This window comes from Phodopus roborovskii, unplaced genomic scaffold (assembly GCF_943737965.1).
Source record: "Phodopus roborovskii unplaced genomic scaffold, PHOROB, whole genome shotgun sequence".
NCBI lineage: Eukaryota > Metazoa > Chordata > Mammalia > Rodentia > Cricetidae > Phodopus > Phodopus roborovskii.
The window spans coordinates 43639431-43666173 of NW_026126480.1; the positions used below are offsets into that span (position 1 = coordinate 43639431).

General features: G+C 42.4%; 1 protein-coding gene across 1 annotated transcript; it reads right to left on the reverse strand.

Annotated features, from left to right (window-relative positions):
• Positions 1-280: 280 nt before the first annotated feature.
• Mki67 (marker of proliferation Ki-67) lies at positions 281-25976 on the reverse strand. The gene is made up of 15 exons (XM_051193223.1): positions 25861-25976; positions 23565-23643; positions 23361-23476; positions 21279-21345; positions 19029-19074; positions 17588-18598; positions 16090-16268; positions 15007-15268; positions 14802-14920; positions 14542-14713; positions 12632-12787; positions 9894-11855; positions 4639-9560; positions 3334-3759; positions 281-612 (listed from the first exon to the last, which is right to left on the reverse strand). Exons 1-15 carry the CDS (start codon positions 25950-25952, stop codon positions 547-549), a joined length of 9675 nt encoding a protein of 3224 aa, XP_051049180.1. The 5' UTR covers positions 25953-25976; the 3' UTR covers positions 281-546.
• Positions 25977-26743: the final 767 nt, after the last annotated feature.

Below are 26743 nucleotides of genomic sequence, written 5' to 3' on the forward strand. Positions count from 1 at the left end.
CACCTACTAGACATCCTTGTTGTCATAGCTGTTTCAATTAAAGGTCGAAGATTCAAAGGATCAGGCTGACTCCTACAAATGACCACAAAAGTGATGGGGGTGTATAAACCAAATGTTCCATTGTACAGTCATTCTGTGTGTAAGCTACATGGATCTAACCACACAACTAATGTCTACTGAGAACCCAGTCAGTGGATGGACACAGGATTGTTCCTCCTGCCTTTGCCATTGCAGGACACAGGCAGATGTTATGATGCTACAGGGAGACCACAGGAGGCAGTGAACTTCAGAACTTTATTGTGCAGGGCAGAGGACCACACTTCTGCCTGCCCACCCCCAAACTTTTACATTGTTATTGCTCTGAGATCCTGGTGACACCCTTTATGATCTCCATTGGAGTTTGAAGAGAGAATAACCACAAAAGCTCAAAGCTTCCTTCCTTAAACATGGGCAGTATTATTTACAGTTTACCTTTACACAAGAGGTGAAAACCACACTGGAATTTATCACTAAGCTAACTTAATATTGCCTTCTTAAATGTCTTTGCTACATATTTCTACTATTCTGGCAACTTCTTGTCCTTAATTTCGTGGTGTATACAATGTCTTCATCCTGTTTGGGAAGAAAAACACAACTCCTAAATAATGTGAAGGAACAATTTTTATGACCAACTCAACTCTATAAACCCCCAATCTTTACTAGGTATCATTTAGACGTCCACTCTAAAAATTAACTTTGAGGGGATGGAGAAATGGCTAAGTGGCTACAGGCTAATGCAGAGGACCTGAGTTCAATTCCCAGCACCCACATGGTGGCTCACAACCATCCAGGGGATTGGATGCACTGTTCTCACTGACTGCTGTAGGCAGACATGTCGTACCCATACATACAGGCAAAATACACACATTAAAAAAAAAAAAAAAAAGTTGGAAATAAATTTTACAGTGCTTAAAGTTGTCTTCCCCAAAACATTTTCTTACTTAGCCTTTTAAGTTTTGACTCTACTCCTTCACAAGTTTTTAACAACCATGACAGTTCACTAGTTAAAAAGCATCATTCTGAAAATATGAATCTGAAGGTGGCCTAGATGAAAACTTAAGTGTCCTAAAGATAACTTCCTGCAGAGGATGGTCACTATGTCCTGGGCTCTCCTATGTGGCTACAAGAGCATAGTGAGTCTTCTAAGGCAGTGGGGGAGATCTACCTGATGGGGATCGAATCTACAGGAAATAAAAGATTGACAATAGCCTCACAGAACAAATGACCATAAGTCATGGTACCCATAAACACAGGGCCCATGCAACACAAACCAGGAAAAGTCAAGGGTGATGTGGGGCATACTTTAGAAGCAGTTTTATGGGTGATCATGAACAGTAAGAAAAGGAGAGACAGAAAACAGGAACTCTAGAAGTATGAGGTTCACTGTAGGTAAGCAGATCTTGGTATGTGGATGGTGTTGAATTCTAGAAGACAGTAACAGGTAGCTGCTAACATGGGTCACCTGTATACATGATGATAGATAGGCACACAAATCAAACAAAAGGCTTGCTCCTATAGCACGTTGGCAGCACGGCCCCTGGAAAATACACACATTCCACATATGCAGTTTCTGCTTCTATGGACACACAGAAGCACATAGCTGGCAGACAGCAAAGAGTGCAGCCCTGGAAAAATGTAACAGTGTGGAGTCCCCTGGGTGCCTGTGGATGGGAAGAGGCCTGAGAGCCTATGACAGGATTACCCGGCCTGATCACTCTCAGAGCTTGGCAGTTGTGCTCAGGCTCACTCAAGTAAAAAGAGTGGGTAGGTTTTACTGCTTCCATTTCATTCTGAGAAAACACTTTCAAAATTATGAATCTATGCTTAGCATTCCTATTTAAAGTGGAAACGTGAGATGCACTGTTATCCCTATGAGGCAGAGTTTCTAGTCCTTTTGGTATCTATAAGAAAAGTTTGCCACCATAAGATAGCCCAGCTCCATTTCCTGGGTATCACCCTACTTTCTTGAGTGTCTCTTCATTCTTCTAGAGCAATGATTCTCAACCTTTGGGCTGTGACCCCTTTGAGATTGAATGGCCCTTTCATAGGAGTGGTATCCCAGATGTCCTACACATCAGATATTTACATTACAAATTATAACAGTAGCAAAATTAGTTAAAGTAGCAACAAAATATGGTTGGAGGTCACAACAATGTGGGGAACTGTTTTTAAAGGAACTGAACTAAAGGATAGCAACTTTAGGAAGGTTACAAACCACTACTCTAGAGCATTCTATCCTCATGTCCTTGACTTTCATGCCTTCTTGCTCACTCCCTCCAGCTATGCAGGATGTGTTGAGGCATTTGGCAAACCTGGTCTTCTTGTGCTGTTAGTCCTGCTGCTTGGTTTATTCTATTAGTGGTTAGAACTGGCCAACTTGGCCACAACTCTACCTTAGTAACTGTTGCTACTTTTATCTCATCTGTTGTCTCAAAATACATTATGTTTAGGTTCATATTGAATATTGAGAGCAATTATGTATCACTCCCACAAAGGTAACTGCCCACCCTATCTCTAACTTTTCCTAGAATATTAATGTAAACATGCCATTGGGCATGATGCACATCACCGAAAATACATTAGCTTAGATTCTGTGTGGTGAAACAACACACTTCCTACCGAGTAAAATTTACCTACTTCTATTTGCCTAGGAGATAGCCAAACCTGGGTTTATTCTGCCTTTTTGTTTATTTATTTTTAAATCAAACTTACTTATGTTATATATGTTCTGCCTTCATATATGTATATACACCATGTGCTTGCTTGATGATCAAGGAGATCAGAAAAGAACATCAGATTCCCTAGATCTAAAATTGTAGATGGCTGTGATACCCGTGAGTGCTGAGAATCCTATCTGGCTCTTCTGAAAGAACAGTTAGTGCTCTTAACTGTTAAGCCAACTCAGCAGCCCCTATTCAGATGTTTTAAAGGAAGTCTTTTGAGATCCAGGCTTTCTTTGTTTTAGTTAAGTGTTACTGACCTAGAGAGGCTGAAGATGTCATCCATAACCATGATAAGCATTATCACAAGAATCAGAAAGTAACATTAGACGAATGCATAGCTCTTCTGGAATGAAACCTTCCTTATTTACTATTTATTATTTGCTATTATTATTATTATTATTTACTATTTGAAGTGGAATTACTAAAACACACAACAAAGTAGGTAGGTGGTTTGGATGTTGGCTTTGCCCAGTAGCATAGCTGGGAGCTGCTGGTGTGTTCTGATTTGCCTTTGCAACCTGGGCATAATTATTATTCCCGCGTTGTAGAATGTAAAACAAGAGGGCCTTACCTTCTTTAGAACTTTTGTATCTTTCTTGGCACCCCGAGTTACTCTTGGCTTAGGTTCACTGTCCAAAGTGACTCCAGTTTTTCTGGATCTCAAACACCTGACATCTGAATCTCCACAGATGCCTTTCTCTTTCTGAGTCTTTACCAAGATTTCTACACCCGTCGCACTTGTTTTCTCTTCTGACGCATGAGGCGGGGGAATCTCACTCTGTCCTCCAGACCTCAAGCATGTCTTTTTCCCACTGACTTTGCCCCTGGATGTAGACTTCTTGGCTCCATCATCTGTGTTCTGCAGCTCAGTCTCCTGGGAGGTCTTCACAGTCTTCTCAGTTTTCTTTATCCCAGCCTTCTCTGCAGATGCACTAGCCTTGGGTGTTGGTTGTTTTTTATTGGTTTTCTTTTGGTTTCTGGAGGGCAGAGGCATTTTCTAAGGGAATGAGAAGACAACTACAAAATTAATTAAATCTCAAGATCCATTAAAAAAAAGTAAAACTAAAGAAAAAGGACCACAAATTTTATACTGATTAATTTACTAAGAGTCATTAATATATTCATGACAATGCCTTGGCTACTTTGTTCCTATAGAAAAACTATAATCTCTGATAAATTATAAATTCAGGGTGTCAATCATATCAAAAACATTCCAGTTCATACTATTGAGAATGCCCACCATACAGGAAGTAAATGGTCCTGTAATGATCACCAAGAAACAAAGGCCTGCAATCTGAGGGGTGCCATAAATGATGTCCCTGTTCCATTCCTTCTCAAGGATATATGAATCTTAGCACCAATTTTTTTTTGTTTTTTAAATAATTTATTTAAATATGTACACTGGTGTGAAGGTGTCAGATCCACTGGAACTGGAGTTACAGACAGTTGTGAATTGCCATGTGGGTGCTAAGAATTGAACCCAGGGTCCTTTGGAAAAGCTACCAGTGCTAAGACCTGCTGAGCCATCTCTCCAGCCCTGACACATGTGTTTATTTGATTACTGTCACATTCACAGAACTATACTGCTCACCTGTTATCTGATTAATTCTTCAAAGATACATACAATTTATTCATTCCCTGAGAACTACTACACTTTTAATTGGGTCTTATCCAGACAGGAAAACTTTAAGTAGTTAGTCTATTCCTTGTGCAAATCCACAAAGGATCAATGGCCAGTGCTATTAATGGTGGTAAATAGAAACAGTAAGGAAGGAAATAATTATTATAATGGAGTAAACTCCATTACGTACAAATAACTGCAGCAAAATGGGACCTATCCTTCCCAACAAGCACCCACTAAGTCCATCCCCATCACCTGGTCTGGATGGGCTGAATTTTCTACTTGGACTTCCTTTTCTTCCAGGATGTTGCTAATCTGCTCTTCCACTGGTTCAATTTTGTTTGACATGATTCTCAGCTGTTTCATCTTCACAGGCTCAGGTGACAGGTGCCTCTTGCTGAAAGCAGTCCTCTGTTTCTTAGGTGCAGGTTTCTCATCTGTTGGTTCTTGCTTAGGAGACAAAGAGCACAGCCCCCTGGTTCTTGAAATGCTTCCATCTCTTGCAGACTTCCTCTTGGGGGGCAGGGAAGTATTGCTTTTGCTTTGTGATTCTGCAGGATCTCTGATATCCACCACCATTTCCAAGGTTGTTTTCACAGTGTCCTCTTTAGAGGCCCTTAGCACTCTCCTGGATGTTCTCAGAGGTTTTATGGGGTCTGGCATTTGCTGGAGAGTGTTTTTAACGCTACTGGTGTCATGTCTTGGTTTCTCAGTGTGCTCTGACATTTGAGTTACTTCTTTGGAGTCATCCGGGACTTCAAGAGTTTTGACCTCATCCTTAGGTGCCCTTAGCTGCCGCCTCCTGCTGCCAGTTACAGTGGTAACTGTTTCTAATTTTTGCTTTCCAGGCTCTTCTGAAGCTTGGGTGTCTTTGTCATCAATTTCAGGGACTTTGTGGGATCTTGAAGTTTGCCTTGATGTTGGCACTGTCTTCCTGACTAATGAAGGCACTTCATCCAACTCTACTTTCCCTCGTCTGGTCCTGGGACGTCTTGGTGAGGTTTGGAGGCTGTCTATTTGTTCTGGTTGTGGAGAACTGAAGGGCATCTGTGTGGGTCTTTCATCATTTGCTGATTCCTCAGTATGACCTGGTCCTTTGGGACCAGCCAATTCTAGGCATTTTGCCCTTTCCCTGAGTACTCTCTGTGGCCTCTTGCTAACAGGCACACCTGTTGCTGGGTCAATCTTCTGCTTTGTGGACTCTCTAAGTTCCTCAACATTTCCACTATCACTCATGGACTCTTTTAGTGTATTTCTGGTTTCCCTGCCTGTTGGCTTTCTCTGTGCTGTGGGCTCTTCTTTCACATCTATTTTGCGCAGTCGTATTCTGAGCTGCCTCTTTGAGGCTACTGAGGTTTCCTTTTCTTCTGGTTGTGGAGATTTGCAAGATACTCTTGTGGCTGTTTCCTCTTGGATGCTGGGCAGCTCCTCTAAGGGTCCAGTCTTCTTATGTGTCCTTGATTGGCCCCTCTTGCTAGTTAAACTTACAGCTGGGTCTTGTTTCTGCATTGAAGATTCCTTCAATTCTTTGACATCTTTACTGTCACCCACAGGCTCTTTGTGTGTGTTTCTGGTTTCCCGTAACACTCTTGTCGTCTTTTTTTGAGCTATAGGCTCTTTGGTCACACCCACTCTCCTGAGTCTTCTTCCTGGCTGTGTCTTTGAAGTTGTGCCCATGGGCTCTGGAGATTTGCTGGGCATCTTTGTGGTTTTGTCTATAGTCACTGAGTCCACTGCTGAGCTTGGAGTTTGGAAGAGCTCTTGGAAGCCAGGCAGGTCCTCTAGGGTCTGTACTTTTTCCACTTCTGCAACTCGCTGCCTCTTGCTGCAGGGCACACTGACTGCTGTGTCCAATTTCCGCTTTACAGATTGCTTCCTTGTTCTAATGCCTTTGTCTTCACCTTCTGGTACTTTAGATATGTCCATGATTTCTCCTGACATTTGTGGAAGCATTCTGTCTCCTGACAGTTCATTTTCAACATGAAATTTCATCAGTCTAGTTTTGGGCTGTCTCTGTGAGATTATTGAAGTTTCTACTGGTTCCGGTGGTGGAGAGCTGTGGGGTATTTTTGTGAGCTTTTCAGCTGCCAATGAAGCCTCATCATAGCCTGGTGTTTGGAAGAGCTCCTGGAGACCAAATAGATCTTCTGGAGACTGAGACCTTTTCTTACATGCCCCTCGCTGCCTCTTGCTGCGAGTTACACTTACTGCTGTGTCCAATGCCTGAGCTGCAGATTCCTTCAAAGATTTGGTTCCTCTGCCACCATCTACTGAAAGTTTGGATGCATGCATAACTTCCAGTGATGAACATCTTGGTTTACTCAGCAGAGAGAGCTTTTCTTTCACATCCACTTTCCCGAGACTGGTCTTGGAGAGTCTCTTTCTGCTTGCTGGGGTTCTGACTGATTCTACTTGTGCAGATTCCAAAGACAACTTTGTAGATTCCTCAGCAGTCACTGGATTACAGGCTCCAACTGGAGTTTGGAAGAGTTCTTGGAAGCCATCTAGGTCTTCTAGGGGTTGAGCCCTGTTCTTTGGTGCCTGTGACCTTCTCTTGCATCCTGTTGAGTTCCCTATGAAGTCCTTTTTCTGCTTTGGAGTTTCCATAATGAATGTGCTGTCAGTATCTTCCAACACAGATGCTGTGGGTATGTGTGTGATTCTACCTGGTGACTTTGTTTGTTTCCCAGGGGTTGACAACTCTTCTTTCACATCCACTTTCCTGAGATCGGTCTTGGAGAGTCTCTTTCTGCTTGCTGGGGTTTTGACTGGTTCTGCTTGTGCAGATTCCAAAGACAACTCTGTAGTTTCCACAGCAGTCACTGGATTACAGGCACCAACTGGAGTTTGGAAGAGTTCTTGGAAGCCATCATCCAGGTCTTCTAGGGGTTGAGCCCTGTTCTTAGGTGCCTGTGACCTTCTCTTGCATCCTGTTGAATTCTCTGTGGAATCCAGTTTCTGTTTTGGAGTTTCCACAAAAGCTGTGCTGTCACTCTCTTCCAACACAGATGTTGTGGGTATGTGTGTGGCTCTGCCTGGTGACTTTGTTTGTTTCCCAGGGGTTGACAGCCCTTCTTTCACATCCACTTTCCTGAGATCGGTCTTGGAGAGTCTCTTTCTGCTTGCTGGGGTTTTGACTGGTTCTGCTTGTGCAGATTCCAAAGACAACTCTGTAGTTTCCACAGCAGTCACTGGATTACAGGCACCAACTGGAGTTTGGAAGAGTTCTTGGAAGCCATCTAGGTCTTCTAGGGGTTCAGGCCTGTTCTTTGGTGCCTGTGTCCTTTTCTTGTGTCCTGTTGAATTCTCTGTGAAATCCAGTTTCTGCTTTGGAGTTTCCATAATGAATGTGCTGTCAGTCTCTTCTAGCACTGATGCTGTGGGGGTGTGTGTGGCTCTGCCTGGTGACTCTGTTTGTTTCCCAGGGGTTGACAGCTCTTCTTTCACATCTATGTTACCAAGACCTGTCTTGGAGAGTCTCTTTCTGCTTGTTGGAGTTCTGATAAGTTCTGGTTCTGAAGATTCCAAAGACGCTTTTGTAGTTTCACAAACAGTCATTAACTCTTTTTGACTAGCTGGTGTTTGGAAGAGCTCCTGGAGACCAAATAAGTCTTCAGGGGACTGAGACCTTTCCTTATGTGCCCTTTGCTGTTTCTTACTGCGAGTTACATTTACTGATGTGCCCAGTGCCTGAGTTCTCAATTTCTTCAGATCCTTGTTCCGTCTGCCATCTTCTGAAAGACTGGGTATATGTAGACTCTCCCCTGCAGCACGCCTTGTCATATGCAGTGAGGAGATCTCTTCTCCCACACCTACTTTCCCAAGACTTGTCTTGGCTAGTCTCTTTGAGGTTTGTGGGGTTCTAACAAGTACTGGTTGTGGAGATTTCAAGGACATACTTGTTCTTTTGTTACCAATTACTGGATCAATGCTGTGGTCTGGTGTTTGGAAGAGTTCTTGGAAGCCATCAAGGTCTCCCAAGGGTAGGACTTTTTCTTTAGGTGGTCTTTGCTGTCTTATAAGCCCAGTTACATTTGCTGCAGTCTCTAGTTTCCCCTGTGGAATCTTTATAATTGCTTGTATTCCATTATCCTGCTGCACTGATGCTGTGAGGGCTTTGCCTGGTGACTGCTTCCAGAGTGCTGAAAGTTCTTCTGTAACATTCATTTTCCTGAGACTCATCTTGGGCAGATTCTTTCTACTGGTTTGTCTTCTAACTGGTCCTGACTGTGGAGTTTTGGTGAGGATTTTTGACATTTCACCAATAGACACTGAATCTTTAGCATGCCCTGGTGTTTGGAAGAGCTGTTGCAAACAACTCAGTTCTTCCAGGCATGGTGTCTTATTCTTAGATGCACATCGCAGCCTCTTGCTGCCAGGCATACTAGCTGCTGGTTCCAGTTTCCGCTTTAAAGATTGCTTCGATGTTCTAATGACATTGTTATCATCAGGTTCTTGGAGTGTGTCTATGAGCTTTTCTATTTGTGGGTGTTTCACTGATTCTGAAAGTTCTTCTTTTATTTCCATTTTACCCATACTTGCCCTGGACTGTCTCTTTATGCTTTTGGGGGATATTGCAGGTTCTGATTGTAGAGCATTGACGGACTTCTTTTTGCTTTTGCCAACAGCCAATGGGCCATTGCCATAGTCTGGTGTTTGGAACAGCTCCTGAAGTCCAAATAGGTCTCCTAGAGATTGGCCCTCTTCCTTAGGTGTTGTAGGCTGTTTCTTAGACCCCCTTAAAATTCCTACAGGCTCCAGTTCCTGACTTGAAGTTTCCATAATTGCTTTTATCCCTTTTTCCTGCTGCACTGGTGCTGTGGGTGTGTGCGTGGTTCTGCCTGGTGACTTTGTTTGTTTCCCAGGGGTTGACAGCTCTTCTCTCACATCTGCCTTACTAAGACCTATCTTGGAGAATCTCTTTCTGCTTGCTGGGGTTTTGACTGGTTCTGCTTGTGCAGATTCCAAAGACAACTTTGTAGTTTCCTCAGCAGTCCCTGGATTACAGGCACCAACTGGAGTTTGGAAGAGTTCTTGGAAACCATCCAGGTCTTCTAGGGGTTCAGACCCGTTCTTTGGTACCTGTGACCTTCTCTTGCATCCTGTTGAATTCTCTGTGGAATCCAGTTTCTGCTTTGGAGTTTCCATAATGAATGTGCTGTCAGTCTCTTCTAGCACTGATGCTGTGGGGGTGTGTGTGGCTCTGACTGGTGACTCTGTTTGTTTCCCAGGGGTTGACAGCCCTTTTTTCACATCCACTTTCCTGAGATCGGTCTTGGAGAGTCTCTTTCTGCTTGCTGGGGTTTTGACTGGTTCTGCTTGTGAGATTCCAAAGACAACCTGTAGTCCACAGCAGCACTGGATACAGGCACCAACTGGAGTTGGAAGAGTCTGGAACCACCAGGCCTAGGGGTGAGCCGCTAGGTGCCTGGACCTCTCATGTCCGTTGAGCCTATGAAGTCCTTTCTGCTTTGGAGTTCCTAATGAAGTGCTGTCACCTCTTCCAACACGATGTTGTGGGTTGTGTGTGGCTCTGCCTCGTGACTCTGTTTGTTTCCCAGGGGTTGACAGCCCTTCTTTCACATCCACTTTCCTGAGATCGGTCTTGGAGAGTCTCTTTCTGCTTGCTGGGGTTTTGACTGGTTCTGCTTGTGCAGATTCCAAAGACAACTCTGTAGTTTCCACAGCAGTCACTGGATTACAGGCACCAACTGGAGTTTGGAAGAGTTCTTGGAAGCCATCCAGGTCTTCTAGGGGTTGAGCCCTGTTCTTAGGTGCCTGTGACCTTCCCTTGCGTCTTGTTGAATTCTCTGTGGAATCCAGTTTCTGTTTTGGAGTTTCCACAAAAGCTGTGCTGTCACTCTCTTCCAACACAGATGTTGTGGGTGTGTGTGTGGCTCTGCCTGGTGACTTTGTTTGTTTCCCAGGGGTTGACAGCCCTTCTTTCACATCCACTTTCCTGAGATTGGTCTTGGAGAGTCTCTTTCTGCTTGCTGGGGTTTTGACTGGTTCTGCTTGTGCAGATTCCAAAGACAACTCTGTAGTTTCCACAGCAGTCACTGGATTACAGGCACCAACTGGAGTTTGGAAGAGTTCTTGGAAGCCATCTAGGTCTTCTAGGGGTTCAGCCCTGTTCTTTGGTGCCTGTGTCCTTTTCTTGTGTCCTGTTGAATTCTCTGTGAAATCCAGTTTCTGCTTTGGAGTTTCCATAATGAATGTGCTGTCAGTCTCTTCTAGCACTGATGCTGTGGGGGTGTGTGTGGCTCTGCCTGATGACTTTGTTTGTTTCCCAGGGGTTGACAGCTCTTCTTTCACATCTGTGTTACCAAGACCTGTCTTCGAGAGTCTCTTTCTGCTTGCTGGAGTTCTGATATGTTCTTGATATTGAGATTTGTTGGGCATTTTTGTGATTTTGTCAGCAGGGACTGGTGATAGAAAGAGTTCCTGGAAGCCATCAAGGTTTTCCAAGGGATGAGCCTTTTCCTTAGCTTTTCCTACCGATTTCTTTCTACCAGTTATAGTCAGGTTCAGCATTTGATTTTCAGAGTCCTTCAAAGCTTTGATGGCCCCATGTTCCAGTTCTGGAATTTTAGGGGTGTACCTAATTCCTCCTGACATGTCTACAAACTTCTTTATTGCAGAGTGTTCTTTTATCTCCACTTTCTTTCCAGAATTGCTGGGCCGTGGTTTTGTGCTTGTTTTGGTGTTCTCTGGTGTATGTTGTGGGGACTTGCAAAGGACTTTGGTTTTCTCATCACGTATGGGTTTGTCTCTACAGTTTGGTGTTTCAAAAGGCTCCTTGAGACCAGCTGGGCCTTCTAGAGCTTGTGTCTTTTTGTCAGGAGTCCTTGACAAGCGCTTTACTTTGGTTGCATATGCTAGGTCTCCTTTCTGTTTTGTAGCTCTTTGACCATCACTTATTGATGCGTTTTGCACGCGCATGGATTCCTCTGGTGTTTCTGTGGTTCCCTTTACTTGATTAAGTAGTTCCTCAGCACAGGCTACTGTTTGGGTGACCACTTGACTTCCTATTGAGTCTTTTCTTGACTTCTGCTCCTTAGTGCATGATCCCATAGCTGATGTTTTTTCTGGAACTTCTTTTAATTTAACAATTTCCTTGGATCTTTGTGAAGTGTTTTCACTGTCCTGCATCTGTTGATCCACTTCTTGTTCTTGCAGTGATGTCTTTCTTAATTGTCTTCCTGTGATACCCTCAGTAAGGCCTGTTTCTGTGCTTTCATGCACACTTTCTACAAATGTATGTCTAAGCTCTCTAGACCTTAACTTGTTCACACTGGATACTGTCTTCAGAAGCTCTGTAACAGAGCCTGGATGAGTAATATCATGGATGTTCTTAGGAGTTTGCACTGTTTTTCCATTTTTGATGCTCCTCTGCCTTAAAGTAGGACTTGCAAAACATTCATCAGATAGTTCCTTTGCTGCATTCCGAGTACTGGAGAGCACATTTTCTCCTATAGGTAACAAAATATATTTATATAATAAATATGTATTTCCACCATCTAAGGTCAACTTAGATTTTATCTTTAGGAAGTGTATAAGAACCAATAATTTAGTTTCTTATAATAAGCTACTACATGATCTTAATCCTGTACCATAATATTATTTGATAACAGAGCAGGTCCTTAAGAAGCCCCTTTTAAAGGCTGCCATGACATGTGACATGGACCTGAATACAGGCAATTTTTGTTCTGACACATCAGGAAACATTTATTATTTTTACTCACTAATGAAGTGGCAAGTTCTATCGTGTATGTTTAGGGCCTTATATGTAATCAGCAATGACCTTCTCATCCCAAGTACTGGGATTACAGGCAGGCATCACCACACCAAGATTTTGCAATATTAGGGACTGAATCCAAATTTTCCTGTGAGGCAGGCAAGCACTCTACCAAATGAGTTGCATCTCTATCCTTGCAATAATTCTTAACTTGTATAATTAATATATGACAGGCCAAGTGACTGTGCTCCAATCCTCTTATAACAAAAAAGTTAAAAGCATATAGACATCATTTAAACTTATTAACTGAGTCAATAATTCTTCTAAGCTATGCTAGTGACTAATGTTAGTAAAACTGCAAAGCGTGCTGGAGAACAGAGAAGGTGGAAATGGCCATTTCACCAAGGAAAGCTATTGTACAGAAGGAATATAGTATTGTCCATAAAGAAAAAAGTCATCTTTAAGTCCCCATTCCAAAGTTTAATAGTGGAAATAGACAAATACACCAACCCAAAATCTCTGAGGTGCCAGGCAGAGACTTGTGTGCTAAATTAGTTACTTGAAACTGTTTTTCAGGCAAATTCTCTGAATTTGAAAGAATGGAAGCCATATCATTCATCTGCTGCTGCTTCTCTTTCACTGGTGTCTTGAACATTTCAGTTAGTCCTGATAAAGAAAAATATTGAAAACATGGCTTACATTACCCCATTCCCCATTCAGTTAGATGACAGAGAAGTTCTCAGATTTCAGGTATGCATCATCTCATTAAAATGGTGATTTTGCTAACATGCTTATTAAAAGGGGGGCGTGAATGAGACGCTAAATATATCCAGTTTCTCTAATCCCCTCCTATGGGAAAGGAAAGCAAAGCAAGTGATTTGGTTGACCGCTGTAGTCTTCTAAGCTAGTTCCCAACAATAAGTCCCGGCAGGGGGACAAAAGCAGGGGACATCTGCCAGGAATCAACAACCTAAGAGCCTTGTTCTGTGAATTTCTCAGGATCTAAATCCTATGTACAAATAATGTGTGCCCACACTGAAGAATACTGACAGAACACTGACCATTTTCAGTGCTATCAAGTAACAAACACACACACACAGACACACACACAATACTCTAAGTGCCATCTCATTCACTTTAAAACCAAAAAGGCAATAGTGACATAACTCCATATGGAAAATTAAGCTTCCTGAAAAGCTCATATGCCATGCCCCTGTCCTTTGGCCACCACAGAATGAAAGTTGAGCTGATATTCACTACAGAATGGGTCTGAGAACCACTAAAGTGTCCATCCACATTAGTCTGTTCAGCTAATCTCCTTCTTTCATGGCCACCTAGGGTTTACTTTCTAGTATTTTAAAATGGAAGTTGCCAAGTCAGACATGGCAACCCTAAGAAGGTAGAAGCAGGCAGATCTCTGTGGGTTTGAAGCAAGCCTGGATACTTAACTCTGTCCCATGAAAAAAAGAAGAGGGTATAGGGAGAGCTGCCTATACTAAGGGATAAAACTTGTCTGACTCTAAGAATGGGTCTAGGAAGAAGGAACATTTAAGATACTCCACTGTCTTAGGCACGCACCATGTATTTAAAAATCTTATTTGAGTTTTTAAAAAATATTATACATACACACATACATATAAAATCACACACATGCATTTCTCTACTGTTTTAACTTTTACTTGTATAATGAATCGATCCAAATAAAGCTCTTTTAGGGGATACTCACAAACATACACTAAGGTGTTTGGTCATTTTCAATGCCTAATCTATAAAAGTAAGTTTCTACTTACTCAGTTCAAATCTTAATTCTCTTTCAAATTATATAACTAGAAAGTATCACATATTGAGGAACATGAAACAAATATGTTTTCTTGAGAGTAAGTCTAAACAGCCAGTCACACTTTCACTGATACTCAAAACAGAGTGGAACAGTTCAATTATCAGTGGCTCAAAAGAACATTCTTTCATAGCTCCTTCTCAGCAAGCAGTTAAGCTCTCTAAGAAAATGAATCTTGAAGAAGCATTAATATTGCTCTAAACCAACGGATTCCCTCGAATCAGCCATCAGTGCAACTCTCCAGTTAGTAATAGAGCCCTTTGCCCTCACACTGCAAAGCAACTTTCCATTTTCAGTACACATGCGACTCACTAGAGGGTATGCATTTGAGATTTACATCACTGATTCCTGTAGGACACTGATCCCCTGAATGGATGGAGACCTATTCTCTATTTCTAACCAACTTCATCTTTGAATATTACAAAACCAGAAAGCTGGTTCAATTGTTTGATACACTCACTGCCACTGAGCTCCCAGATGGTTGATTATAAGGGGTGGGTGGGGTGGAACTAACAAACACCAAGGAAGTCACAAACAGAAGGACCAAGAAGTTTGTGACTACAGATGTTCAGGATACATTTACCTGACAGATCTTCATTGAAGTCTATTTTCTGGTTTAACATCAAGTTGTTAAGCATTTTGTAAGGTCGAGCAGGCATGCTTGCTTTTTCAATCTGAGCTCTCCCTATTACAATGGTACAGGGAGAGTTTGCATGGCCTGTGCTAAACTGATTGTGAAGGTTGCTTGTAGGTTTCTATAACAAAAGACAAAATATCACAGCATGAACAATATATGCTTAAGACAACTGAGATTATAAGCAGTGCATGGCCGGAGTACTGTACCTTTGGAGTATTAGGTCTTCTTTGTCTTTTGCTCGTCTGCTTTTGAGGAACATGTTTTACAACTTTCGTCTGTGTTTGTTTTGCACCAAGTTTTACAACATCTGCCCATGATTTTGCAACTGTCAAAAGGAAAAAATTGTAAAACTTTTCAAAACTCAGCACAAGAAAATTGAGCTTGAAATATTTCGCCCAGAACACCACTAACCAATCAAGTTGGCTTCAGAAGCCCCACTTCTTCTCTTGGAGCAAATCATCTGTAAAATGTCATGCTGACTTCGGCTGATGGATGCTCTCTTGGCAGGCAGGATGCCACTCTTCCTGCCTGCTTTCTTGGGAGTGTCTGTCTGATGTAAGGATTTGTTGTCACTGGAAGCAGACAAGCTCCTCCCCGATCTGCGTCTTTGATCGTTTGCTGTTGGTGGCGTTATTCCAGGAGACTCTAGTTTCCCTGGTGACTGAGGCCGTTCCTGACAAAGTAGAGTTGTTGCTTATAAGAAATTTGACCAAAGAGGCAACATCTCTGTAGTGTCTATTAAAAACCTTTACAACAAACCATGTAGCTTTTAAGCCCTGTCTTTCTAAGATAAGAAAGGGGTCAGTTGTCCCATTCATTTAACCAGAGGAAGGGGACATGCATCAGTGAACAAAACTGGGACATTGCTCAATAAAACAAGGCACTCTGATTTTAGCCCAGCCAACACCAGCCCTGGAGTCTGCAAGGAAGGGACTGTTCACTTCTGGGAAGTGAGACAAGGTAGGAAGATAGGACGGGATTAAGGGGGGGCCAATCAGTCCTTTTGGTACTAACAGAATAAAGCTGTCCTGGGCCATTTTAGGAAATTGAGCTATGCAGCCACACCAAGAAAAAGCAACAAAACGACGACAGAAGGGCAAAGGTCTAAGGAGCTGAATGTGCAGAAGAGAGGTTTTACCAAAAGATTATCTATCCTTCCTGCAACATCAATGACCCTATACTTCCAGAAGAAAACAAAACAATCCTTGTGATCACATATGCTGTTGTCTTCATATTTTTAAATGGTGTCAGTGTGCCCCAGGAAGTTATATGACCCTGTGAATGTTATCAGGTTCTTCTTCAAAGAGAAAGTGCCCAGCATACCACCTCACCTCCCAGAACCACCTGAGAGCCCATATGGTTGTTTCTGGGCATGAGGTAAGTGGTAGAAAAATAAGGTCTCCATTGCCATTCTACCTCTGCCTGAGTTTTGGGTGAAACGTGAACCATCTGTGAGCTATGAGGTATAAACACAATGCCAACTGTCCAACTTACCTTGATGATTTTCTTCAGGACAGCTGGAGTGTGAATGGCAAGTGATTTCCTCTTGGTTGTTGGTGTTTCTCCTCTTTTGAGTGGTGTATTAGGAGGTAAGTTTTCATCAAACAGTTCAGGTCTTAGACGACCACCAAAGGATACACGTCTTTTCTTCAAAGACACTCCCTCACCCTTGTCTGAAGTAAGGAATACAAACATGAAAAGAGCAATATAAATGCTGCTCCAGGACATGGGATTTAATTTAAACTAGCATTAGAAAGGCATTGAAAAGGCACTGAAACATGGCACCTTTATTTATAAAACTGATGAAGGGCAAGCAGCCTCAAGACTTCCTAAAAGATCTCAGGAGAAACCAGAGGCATAGCACTTAAACCAGACAGAACCAGCATTCTCCTTAAAACTGAAAATTGCATGTAAAATAGCTTAAGAAAGTTATCTGCAGCAGAAAGTCAGAACCTGAGCAATGGCCTGAAAAATGTATGAAATTGACACACATACTTGGGCCAGACCTAGACCTGACTTATGAGTAAACTGTATGAGCAGATAAAAATCTCTAGGTAGTATCTGTGGGCAGTGCATGCAACCCAAACCCCATTATACAACTTCATGAACAGTCTACATAAACCAGAGAATACATTCCATTATTAAGTTCAATGGAATACCAGCTGGTAGTTACAAGTGTCAAGGAGGGACAGCCACATCAATGGCCACCAGCAGAAACTACATGATATAAAGATTGTTGCACTGGAGGCTAGAGAGTTTTTGTTTCTGTAAGCCAGCATGAAACAGGTGTTTAGGAAGATACCACAAGGTTACTTACTATGTAGCCTTGGGTTGTCAGTTTATAACAGGAAAGAGAATGCTTTCTCTGGGTAGTGAGATGGCTCTGCAGGTAAGGGTGCTTTGCTGCCAAGCTTAAGTACCTGGGCTCAATCCCTGAGACCAATATGGCCTATGGTAGAAGGAGAGAACTGACCCCCTACAAGCTGTCCTCAGACTCCTGCATAAGGACCATGGCACCTGCTTATACTTACACAAATAAGTAAATGTAATAAAAAATTGAGAAACCAAATGTTAATGTCTTGGAAGCATGTAGAACTTTGCTGGTATAAAAACCTGAGTCCATTCCAGTTTTAATAGTAAAGTGCTTATAAGCGATTTCAACAGAGCGTGGAACACCCAAGGGCCACTGGATGTTCAACGATGTTCAAAGGACTGCCCATGGTTTATTCCCAAGGACCAACCTCACAAAATACAACTGGTATTCAGAACCAGAAGTTAAGTGAAAAGCCATTAAGATTATACCCCTTACTTTGTAAAAGAAAATCACATTGTCCTGAAGTGGTCCCCCCCCCCAACTAGCTACACCTGTTATTCCTCCTTATAAAAGGCAAAGTCTTCAGTACCCATACTCCAAATAAACACCTTGTTAACTCATAATACATAGGGTAGATATTAACCTATTAGGTACAGTATCTACAGTTAAACAACTTACTAATAGAGTCACCAAAGTTGCTGATATCAACAGAACTAAGACCAGGTAGCCCAGAGCAAATCTGCTCAGCTGCTGTGGCCAATTTCTCAGGCTTGTTGGACTCCTTTGGAGTTTTCTTTTCACCTGGAGCAAGATGCTGAGTTGAAGAGAACCAGTTTTGTGTTTCTGCAGACAGTACTTCTACTTTTGCAGAAATACTCCTCCTCTTTCTGGAAAAGAGATTTTCTGGCTTATCAGCAGGGCTGGCAGCATCTTCAACTTTCACTGGAGTCTGGTTTCTAGTTCCCAGCTTCCTGGGGGTGACTATTTTCTGAACTGCCTTGGCACCTTCACTTTCGTCCAGATTCACAGACTCTCTTCTGCCACTAACATGGAAGTCTTCATTCTTAAGTTGCTGTGAAGTCCGCACAGGGGTCTTCGTTTTAGCTGTCGCAGTGAGAGAGACTCTTGAACTCGGAGCCTCTGTGGAAGTCTGAAGAGGCCCCTCAGCACTGCTCTGGTTCTCACTCCAGATCTTCCCTCCCTTGGGTGACAAAGCGGCAGTACCAGGGGTGCTTCCACTGGATTTTGCTCTTGACTTGCATGACACCAACAGCTTTGTCTCCCATGTTTCCTTTCCTGCTGCACATTCAGGTTGTGGTTCTGATTTCCTACGAGACGGTTTTTGTGATTTTATATCCAACTCTTCCTTCATTGACTGATAAAGTTTCTCAAAGGGAGATTCATTTTTCTTGCTGTTGCTAAGACTATGTGCAGGAGAAGACTTCAGTTCCCTGTAACTACTCCCTGAAGCCCTGGACTTCTTAAAAAGATCACCAGAAATGGGCTCTCCTATGTTTCTGCCACTGTGCTGTTCTACATGCTCTGAAGAACAGGTATTGGATGGATCTTGGGTAACATTGTCCTTTGAGCCATCTGAGGCAGAACTGTCTCCAGGAAGTTTCTTGGCATGTACCAAAGATCTTCTTGAAGCAGTGGTCTTTGAAGCTTTGGCATCTTGACCTTTTCCATCTTGGTAATAAATATGAAATAAGAAACAGAAGTTTAACATTTTCTCAATGACTACCATTTTTGGAATCTAGTACCTGATTTTAGATTGCTTTATAACTTAGCTTTTCATTTAGGTCACAAATTACTTAATTCCTTACACTTGTCTTATAATGTTATTTCCATCCAGATTAAACATACTAGCTTTGAATAACCAATGATGTTAACATATCCCACTGGACAACTCAAGATTAAATGGACAACTAAAAAAGTAAGCACTAGGGAAGAAGTTATTCAGCCACCTATCTGCTTTGGTTTAGCATGTTAAATGGAACCAGGCTCTTAAGAATTTGGGAGACCAGGAATTTCATGCCTGTATACCCATGAACCCACCCTTGCCACTATCATACTGTTGATGCTGACAGTCCCAGAACAGAAACCAACCAATACCAACCAGGGTCATCAGAGAAGCTAGCACTCGAGGCTCGCCGCACCGGTTCCTACAAATTGGGAAGAACAGGAATTTAAGTGCCTTTCTTAATGTGATCATGTTGAAACAATGAAATTGTTCCTTTTATTAAGTATATTCTTTGGCAAAGTGCTTCTTCTTTATGACATTTAGAGACCTGAGATCCAAGTGACTTGAAAGTTAGTAGTCATGACCTAAACACTTCTGGCTGACTTAAGAGCTTTCTTTTTTGTTTTAAGGTTTTTGTATTTATGCATATGTACATGTCTAGGCACATTTGTGTGGGTTCCTGTGGAGGTCAGAAAAGAATGTTGAATTCTATGGTAGCTAGAGTTACTGGTGGTTGTTAGCTGACTAATGAGGGGGTCAGAAACTGAACTTGGATCCTCTGGAAGAACAGAGAACACTCTTAACCTCCAAGCCCTCTTTATCTCCTAACATCACATGAAGGAAGAAACAAAGTTAAAATTAAGTTCCTCCATCTGCTAAGTCGCCACAGGCACAAAACTATAGGTTCCATAAGTTTCACAGGAAATGCTCCCAGGATGTGCTAAACTGCAGCTCCATGAGTACCTGTGCTCCTATTCCTGGCAGGTATCTGGTGTGTATCAGAGTCAGAAAGTTAAGGCACAGAAAAGAGTAGCACATCCACAGGCCACTTCAGAGACTGAATAGCAAATCCAATACTCTTTCTGAACCAATAGACAGCCCCTACACATTCTGCAATATGGAATAAATTTGGTTGGAGGTGAAGAATGTATGTTTGTGAATGTTGTAAACAGAGTTGATATTAGGTATCTTAACTGCTCACTACCTTATTTCTTGGGACGGGTACAAGACTAAACCTACAACTTCACCAATTTGGCTAAACCAATTCCACCAAACACCAAGATTCCTATCTCTGCCACCTCAGTGATAGGGATTATAGGTATGTGCTACAATACCTGTGACACCCAGTTTTTACAAAGGTTCTAGGGGATCAAACCTCAGATACACATGCTTTCAGAAACAGCACTTTATACCCAGCTATCTTCCCAGCCCGGTAATGTTTATATGATTATATTAAACAGGCATGAAATTCCTATTACATTACTATGGCACTATACATACTGAATTTTAGCACTTAACAGACTAGTAAGCAGACAAACAGTTCATCAACCATTGAGTGGTACACTTGTCTACCCCATAGATCTGCAACTACCAACAACTTTCCTTTTTAACACCTATTAACAAGTTGAATTGTGGCTGGTGTGTGGGATACCTCAAAATAGCTTCCACCCTAGGTTGATGAGAACTGGGCTCTTCTAAGGAAGAAGCAGTATTTAACATTACAGAGATATTGAAGGAAAAGTGTTTGTTGCTAAATGCAGGCAAACTCTAGGGCTCCTAATTCAAGAGACTGCAGCTAACTCATGGTGTTATTTTGCTGATATTCTCAAATGATGTAATTTCTTCCTTCACATGGCAAACACAAAACTCACTTCCTTCTAAACTAGAAAGTTTCTCCAGCACTTAGTTTTCACAATTTAATTATTTTAGACACACAGAGATGGACAGGTACAATGAATAGGAGACAAAATGACTCATGAGATATCTTTTATATTCCTGTTGGTTCTCAAACCTGAGACAAATGGCTAACCCATCAAAGCCAATATTAGTCACCATGTTCTCCCAGCATCGCCCAGTCTCTACCTGTTAAAAGGTCCTCCTGGCTGCATACCCCACCCACTACCCTAAACTTCTTTAGCTCAGGGACTAGGCTGCCCACCCCAAGCTCCTCTGGCCTCTATATAACTCAACCATGTTAGCTCTGCCAGTCTCTTGGCCCCAGCCACCCCTCTCTGGTGAACCTCCTCTTCCACCATACCTAGGAGCAGCCATCTTCTTCCTTTTTCATCTCTCTTTTTTTTTTTTTCATTCAATTTCTAGTATTCAGACTACTCTAACCATGGGTTTATAAGATCACAACACAGGTCTAGCAGAATAGAAGACCAAGTTAGTGCTCTGTTTTTGAATAGCAAAAAGAAATATTATTTTAGTTATTTTTGCTATGTTCACGGTCAATTATTTCCTTATTTTGTTATTTACATATTTCTGCTATAATCAGAAAGCCATTCTTGGCCACCAATATGAAATTGAGAAATCAGCTGTTAAAACATATAAATGAGTTCCCATCATGACAAAAATCAAAAAAAAAAAAAAAAATCAAAGTCAAACCTGAATATTTCCCCTCACCTGTCCAAGTGATTTTTCTGGAAATCCTGTTGATCTGCTTCCATCCTCATGATTTCCATTTTCATACCTACAGTACCCAGAGAATCAGGAGAAGGATTTGAACCTCCATGTTCATAGGTTATAGATAACTTTGGTACCTCAGTGAAATGGTCTAATTTGAATTAGATGCTGTCTATGTAAGATCTAAAGACAACTAGCATGTGGAACCCTCCTCCAAGCTATCACAGTGCTAAACAAAGCCTCTTTTAAAAAGTCTAGTCAATAAAAAGTTCCTTCAAATGGTTCATAGAGACAAAGGACATTTTATAAGGACTTAAAGGTAAATCCACCAAGATGTTGAATCTAAGAAAATAGTCTATTTAAAGAATAACCACTTGGGTCGGGCAGTGGTGGCGAGTTCCAAGCCAGCCTGGTCTACAGAGTGAGTTCCAAAAAGAAAAGCTACATAGTGAAATGCTATCTTGAAAAAACAAACAAACAAAAAGCCACCTGGGAGCTGGAGAGATGGCTCAGAGGTTAAAAGCATTGCTCTTCCAAAGGCCCTGAGTTCAATTCCCACAAACTACATGATGGTTCACAACCATCTGTAATGTGTCCTCATCTGGCACACAGTGTAGGCATACATGCAGGCAGAACACTATATACATAATAAATAAAAAAAATCTTAAAAAAGAAATAAAGAAAAGCACTCAACAGTGCTGTAAGACAACAAAAGCTGTAAGAATTATAAATAATTGAAATTAAGGGAGTAGAAAAGTTGTGCTATGTAAGCATTAATCAAAAAGAATTGAGTTTACTTATAAACTCAATTTAGAATTATGATCAGGGGTCCACAACCATATATCTGGGTGTAGCATCAAAAAATATAAAACAAAAAGTGACGGAGAAAAGAAATTAATAAAAGAAAAATAAACAAGTCCTCAGTGGGTGATTTCAATATATCTCTGAAACTATTAAGCAGGGAAATATAAAATAATTCCTAATAATAGAATTTAACAGGTCTAAAGTTAGCATAGTGCATTCAATAGTTGCAGAATACCACTCTCAAGTACAGGAAGTGGGTCGCAGTTGATCACAAAGAAAGCCTTGGCAAATTTCAAGTGGAAATCACTCAAATGCCCATAAGAACAAATAATAGTGAGTACTTTTATACATTACTATGTGTATTGTGAATGTTAATGAAATACCTACACTGTGAGAAAAAAAAGGCAAAGGCATCCAACATTCTATATATAAATCACACACACAAGAGCAACAGTCAGGCACAGACACATAAGAATTCTATGCTAACTACAGTGTTTAGAGGCCCACCAGCAGGGAACAAGACTGCAAAGATACTTTTCTCTTACAGTCTCCATGGTGGCTTCTTAGTAAGAGAAAAGTTATGATTAAACAGTACAAAAGAAACTTGTAGAAATTTCCCCTGTGACTTGGTGGTAGTGTATTAGTCTGTTAGGATTGCCATAATTACAACACAGAGTGCCTTAAATGACAGAAATGTCCTGCTCACAGTTCTGGCTGGAAGTCCAAGTCCAAGGTGTCTGCAGGGATGTCTTCCTCTGGGCCTCCTTGACCAATAGCCCTCTTCCTGCCTCTTCACAGTGCTTTGCCTCTGTGCATTTGCTCCCTGGCATCTCTGTGTGCTAATCTTTCATTATTATAAAGACACTCATCATGGGTTAGGACCCAGCCCAACTACCTCAGTTTAACATAATTCTTCTTTAAAAGCCAAAGAGCTAAGAATTTTAAGATGTGCCACCAACACTGGGAAAGCAAAGACAGGAGGGCCCTTAGGCTTGGCTGTCTAGCCAGTCTAGCCTACTTGGTGAATCGAAGGGTAGTTTAAAAAAAATAAAATAAAATAAAAAGTGACCCATATCCTGAGGACCACACCGGAGATTGTGCTCTCCAGAGGCACAGGTAAAAGCACCTGTACACACACAAACAAACATAGGCACACACTCAGCGGGTTAGATTATTTCTAGCACCCATCAACACCAAACAAAGAAGGAAAACAGCTGAACTAGTTCATGGTTAAAGAGAGCACAGTATTTAGAATTAACCCAGGTAGTTTTCACCTACCGAAAAGATCGGTCAATGATTGTTATTATATCTCCATGCTTCAGCTGCACAGGCTCATCTATAGTAGTCCCATTTACTTGCGTTGGATTTGTGGAACTGAAATTATACAATATTGCCTACGAGTGGAGAGGAGAGGAAAATACTAAGGATTTGCTTAAAATCAAATTTAAAAGCTTTAAAAGTTGATTTCCAAAACCCACTTACCTCCTGCTCATTGATTTCAATTTTGCAATGCTTTTTTGACACCACAGGCAGTTGGATACGAATGTCACATTCAATACTCCTTAATAATAATAATAAAATAAGGATTTTATGGGGATGTGCAAAAAAAAAATCAAAAACAAAAAAACAACAACAACAACAAAACCCAACCAACCTCAAATTTAAAAAGCAACAGAATTTGACTAATATGCTTAGACTATAAAGTGTAATGATGCAATACAGCCTAAGAAGCCATAAAATATTATTAAAACTTCTAATACCTTGGAATTATTATAAAACACTAGAACTCATAATCAATTACCTTTCATATACACAGCTATATTAGACAGATGGTGGAGATGCACCCCTTTCATCCCAGCACTGGGGAGGCAGAAGCAGAAGGACCTTTAAGTTCAAGGCCAGCCTGGTCTACATAGAGCTAGTTCCAGAACAGCCAAAGCTACAAAGAGAAACCCTGTCTCAAACAACCAAAACCAAAACAAACAAATAAAACAGCTATACTTACAAGACACAAATAATGGAGTACTTTATTATCAGCTTAGGAGAACTTTATAATTAATGTGTTTACAATAATAATGGATGTATGTAAGGACACAGAAAAGTACTAGCATAAAAGATGCCGTAGGTAATTAGGGACAGAGTTTCTTCATACACAAAACGTCTATACTAGCACCTATGTTGCTATTCAATTACAGTTGTATGTATGCCAGTTGTGTGGCACGCAGTATCCATGTGACCTTTTCACTGCTGTTTTAAAACTGCACCATGTTAACAGATTCAAATGTCCTCACATTGCAAAGATTAATCCACCAGGCAATGAAAAACAGTATCTAGATTAGAACTATCTTTCTAGAAAGCTAGCACTGTGGTGGCATAGCACAGAAAGGACAATTCCTTACCCATCCACAAACAAGGAGTTTCACAGATAGCTCTATTCTGAACTTTAAAACTTTAAAGGCCTAGGCCAGGCAGTGGTGGTGCCTGAAAATATATACTGTCTGTCCTATGAACCTCTAGAGAACTGGTTCTCAACCTTCCTAAGCTGTGATACTTTAATACGGTTCCTCATGTTGTGATGAACCCAAGCATAAAATTATTTTGTTGCTACATCATAACTAATTTCGCTGTTATAAATCATAATGTAAATATCGGTGTTTTTTTGATAGTCTTTGGGTGGGGGTCACAAATCACAGGTTGAGAATGCTGCTCAGGAGTCTAAGCATGTCACTTCCTATAAATACCACACTAATTGTTTTCTAAATTTTTAAAACTTGCAGAAAGTATATTTAATTAATATTTCAGAATAGTAAAACGAATGACACTTGGACAAGATTTTTTTTTTCTTTTGAACAACAACAAAAATAAAGGTACAAAAAGTGACAGCATCCTTACTCTCAAAAAAATGTAGGCTTTGGGTATCAAAATACCAGGCAGAGAGACTATATCTTAAACCAGAAAAGATCACTACAGTCCATACTTCTTAACCAAAATGCCAGACATTCTGGGCCACAGAATTCCTCAAAGGCCTGTTCTCTGTCAAACACACCATGTCTCTCTCCTCCACTCAGTGACACTAGCTATAGTCACCTCTCTCAGGGTGACAGGAAAAGATGTCTCCAGGCTTTGCCAAATATCTCCCTGAGAACTACCATTCTCGCCTGACCCCCAAATCCAAATCTCCATCTTCCGGCTGGACACTCACCCTATGCCACACACTGACTGATCTTATCTATCAGGCACCATATGGGACCCTAGGGGTGTAATCATTAACAAGACAGCCCTTGCCTTGGAGCTTAGTCTATTGGGAAACAGACAAATAAAAGCCTGAAAACTAGTTACCAACCTTCATGGTGTTAGGAAAGACCAACTTTCTTTAAAAGCACCTTCACGGGTAACATTTTAAAATCGGCAGAACGGGCGATAAGGGACAAACTTGGCAAAAAGTGGCAATGCAAGCAACCGCCTGGAAGGCCTCGGGGAAGAGGATTATTATTCCGACCCACAGGGGAAGAGATGGGGGTAATTCTCCTAGAGCTCCGGAGCAGGGCTGTCCTGTGTTTTCACAAACACCCTGAGCCGCCCCCGGCTGCCTCAGAGCGACAGCGCCGGGAGCGGCTGGACACCGAAGTCAGCTTGGCGCCTACCAAGTGCAAAAGCCAGGTTCCATCTGGGAAGCCGGCAGTACGTGAGCACGACTCCCGAATACCCTCCAGGGTCAGCCCCGCCAAGCGCGACAGGGCCGCGTCTCGGGGTCACCCAGGTCCCACCGCGCGCTCACCTTCCGAACAGGCAGGAGCTGAGGCTCAGCGGGAAGTGTGCGCCGTCGCCGCCGCTCCGCTTGATGGTGACCAGGCGAGCAGAGGACGCCATGGTCCGCCCGGCCGTCAGTCTGAGGCCGAGTGGCCTCTCGGTGAAGCTCGCTCTGCCCCACGCCGCGGCCGCAGCTATCCCGGTCCAGTCCGCGTCAGAGCCGTCGGCTCCTCCGCCGCGGCGGCCTCACCACGGCCACCCGCGTCCTTCGCTCCGCCCCGACCCGCACACCGCCACCCGCGTCCCAGATGCCCGCCGCCCGCCGCCCTCCTGCCCGCGACCCGAGTGCCTCCTCCCAAGGCAGTTCCGCGCCAAGGCTGCCCGCCGCGCCCGCCCGCCCGATTCAAACGAAAACGGCGGTTCAAATTCTGGCGCTAAGTGCTGTGATTGGACCAGACGGCGCAGCGAGAGACCAATGGGAAGGGTGACATAGGAGGAGGCGGGACCGGAGGTGGAGCCAGGCTGAGGGCCGGTGGGTGGAGCGGAGCCGGATAGGTGGGCGGGGCCAAGATACCTGTTTACCCCCCCCCCCCAGCGGGGGTCAGCCTTAGACCGGGTCAGGAAGGCGGACGGGGCTGGTGGGCGGGGTCCCGCCTCCGGTGGGCGGGACAGAAGGCTCAGCCCTTTAGCACCAGGGAGAGCTGTAAAAAAAAAAAAAAAAAAAAAAGAAAGAAAGAAAGAAAGCCACCTATAGGCTCCCTCCAAACAGGGGCAACACCGTGTCTTGCTTAGAGTTAGGAGCTTTACGTTTTTTAAATTAAAACTCTTCCTCTACAGTTTCTGCATCGCCTCAAATATAACCAGAAGTTGTTTCTCCTTCCGCTTCAGTGTCAACCATTTTGTTGTTTCAG

Excerpts from the sequence above, each read along its gene's own strand:
- Mki67 (XM_051193223.1), bottom strand. The coding sequence starts at position 25,952 with ATGGCGTCCTCTGCTCGCCTGGTCACCATCAAGCGGAGCGGCGGCGAC. Across the intron at positions 12,788-14,541 it reads CTTCAATGAAGATCTGTCAG|GACTAACTGAAATGTTCAAG; the intron begins GTAAATGTATCC and ends TTTCTTTATCAG. Across the intron at positions 9,561-9,893 it reads CACACACAACCCACAACATC|TGCTAGAAGAGACTGACAGC; the intron begins GTGTTGGAAGAG and ends CCACAGCATCAG.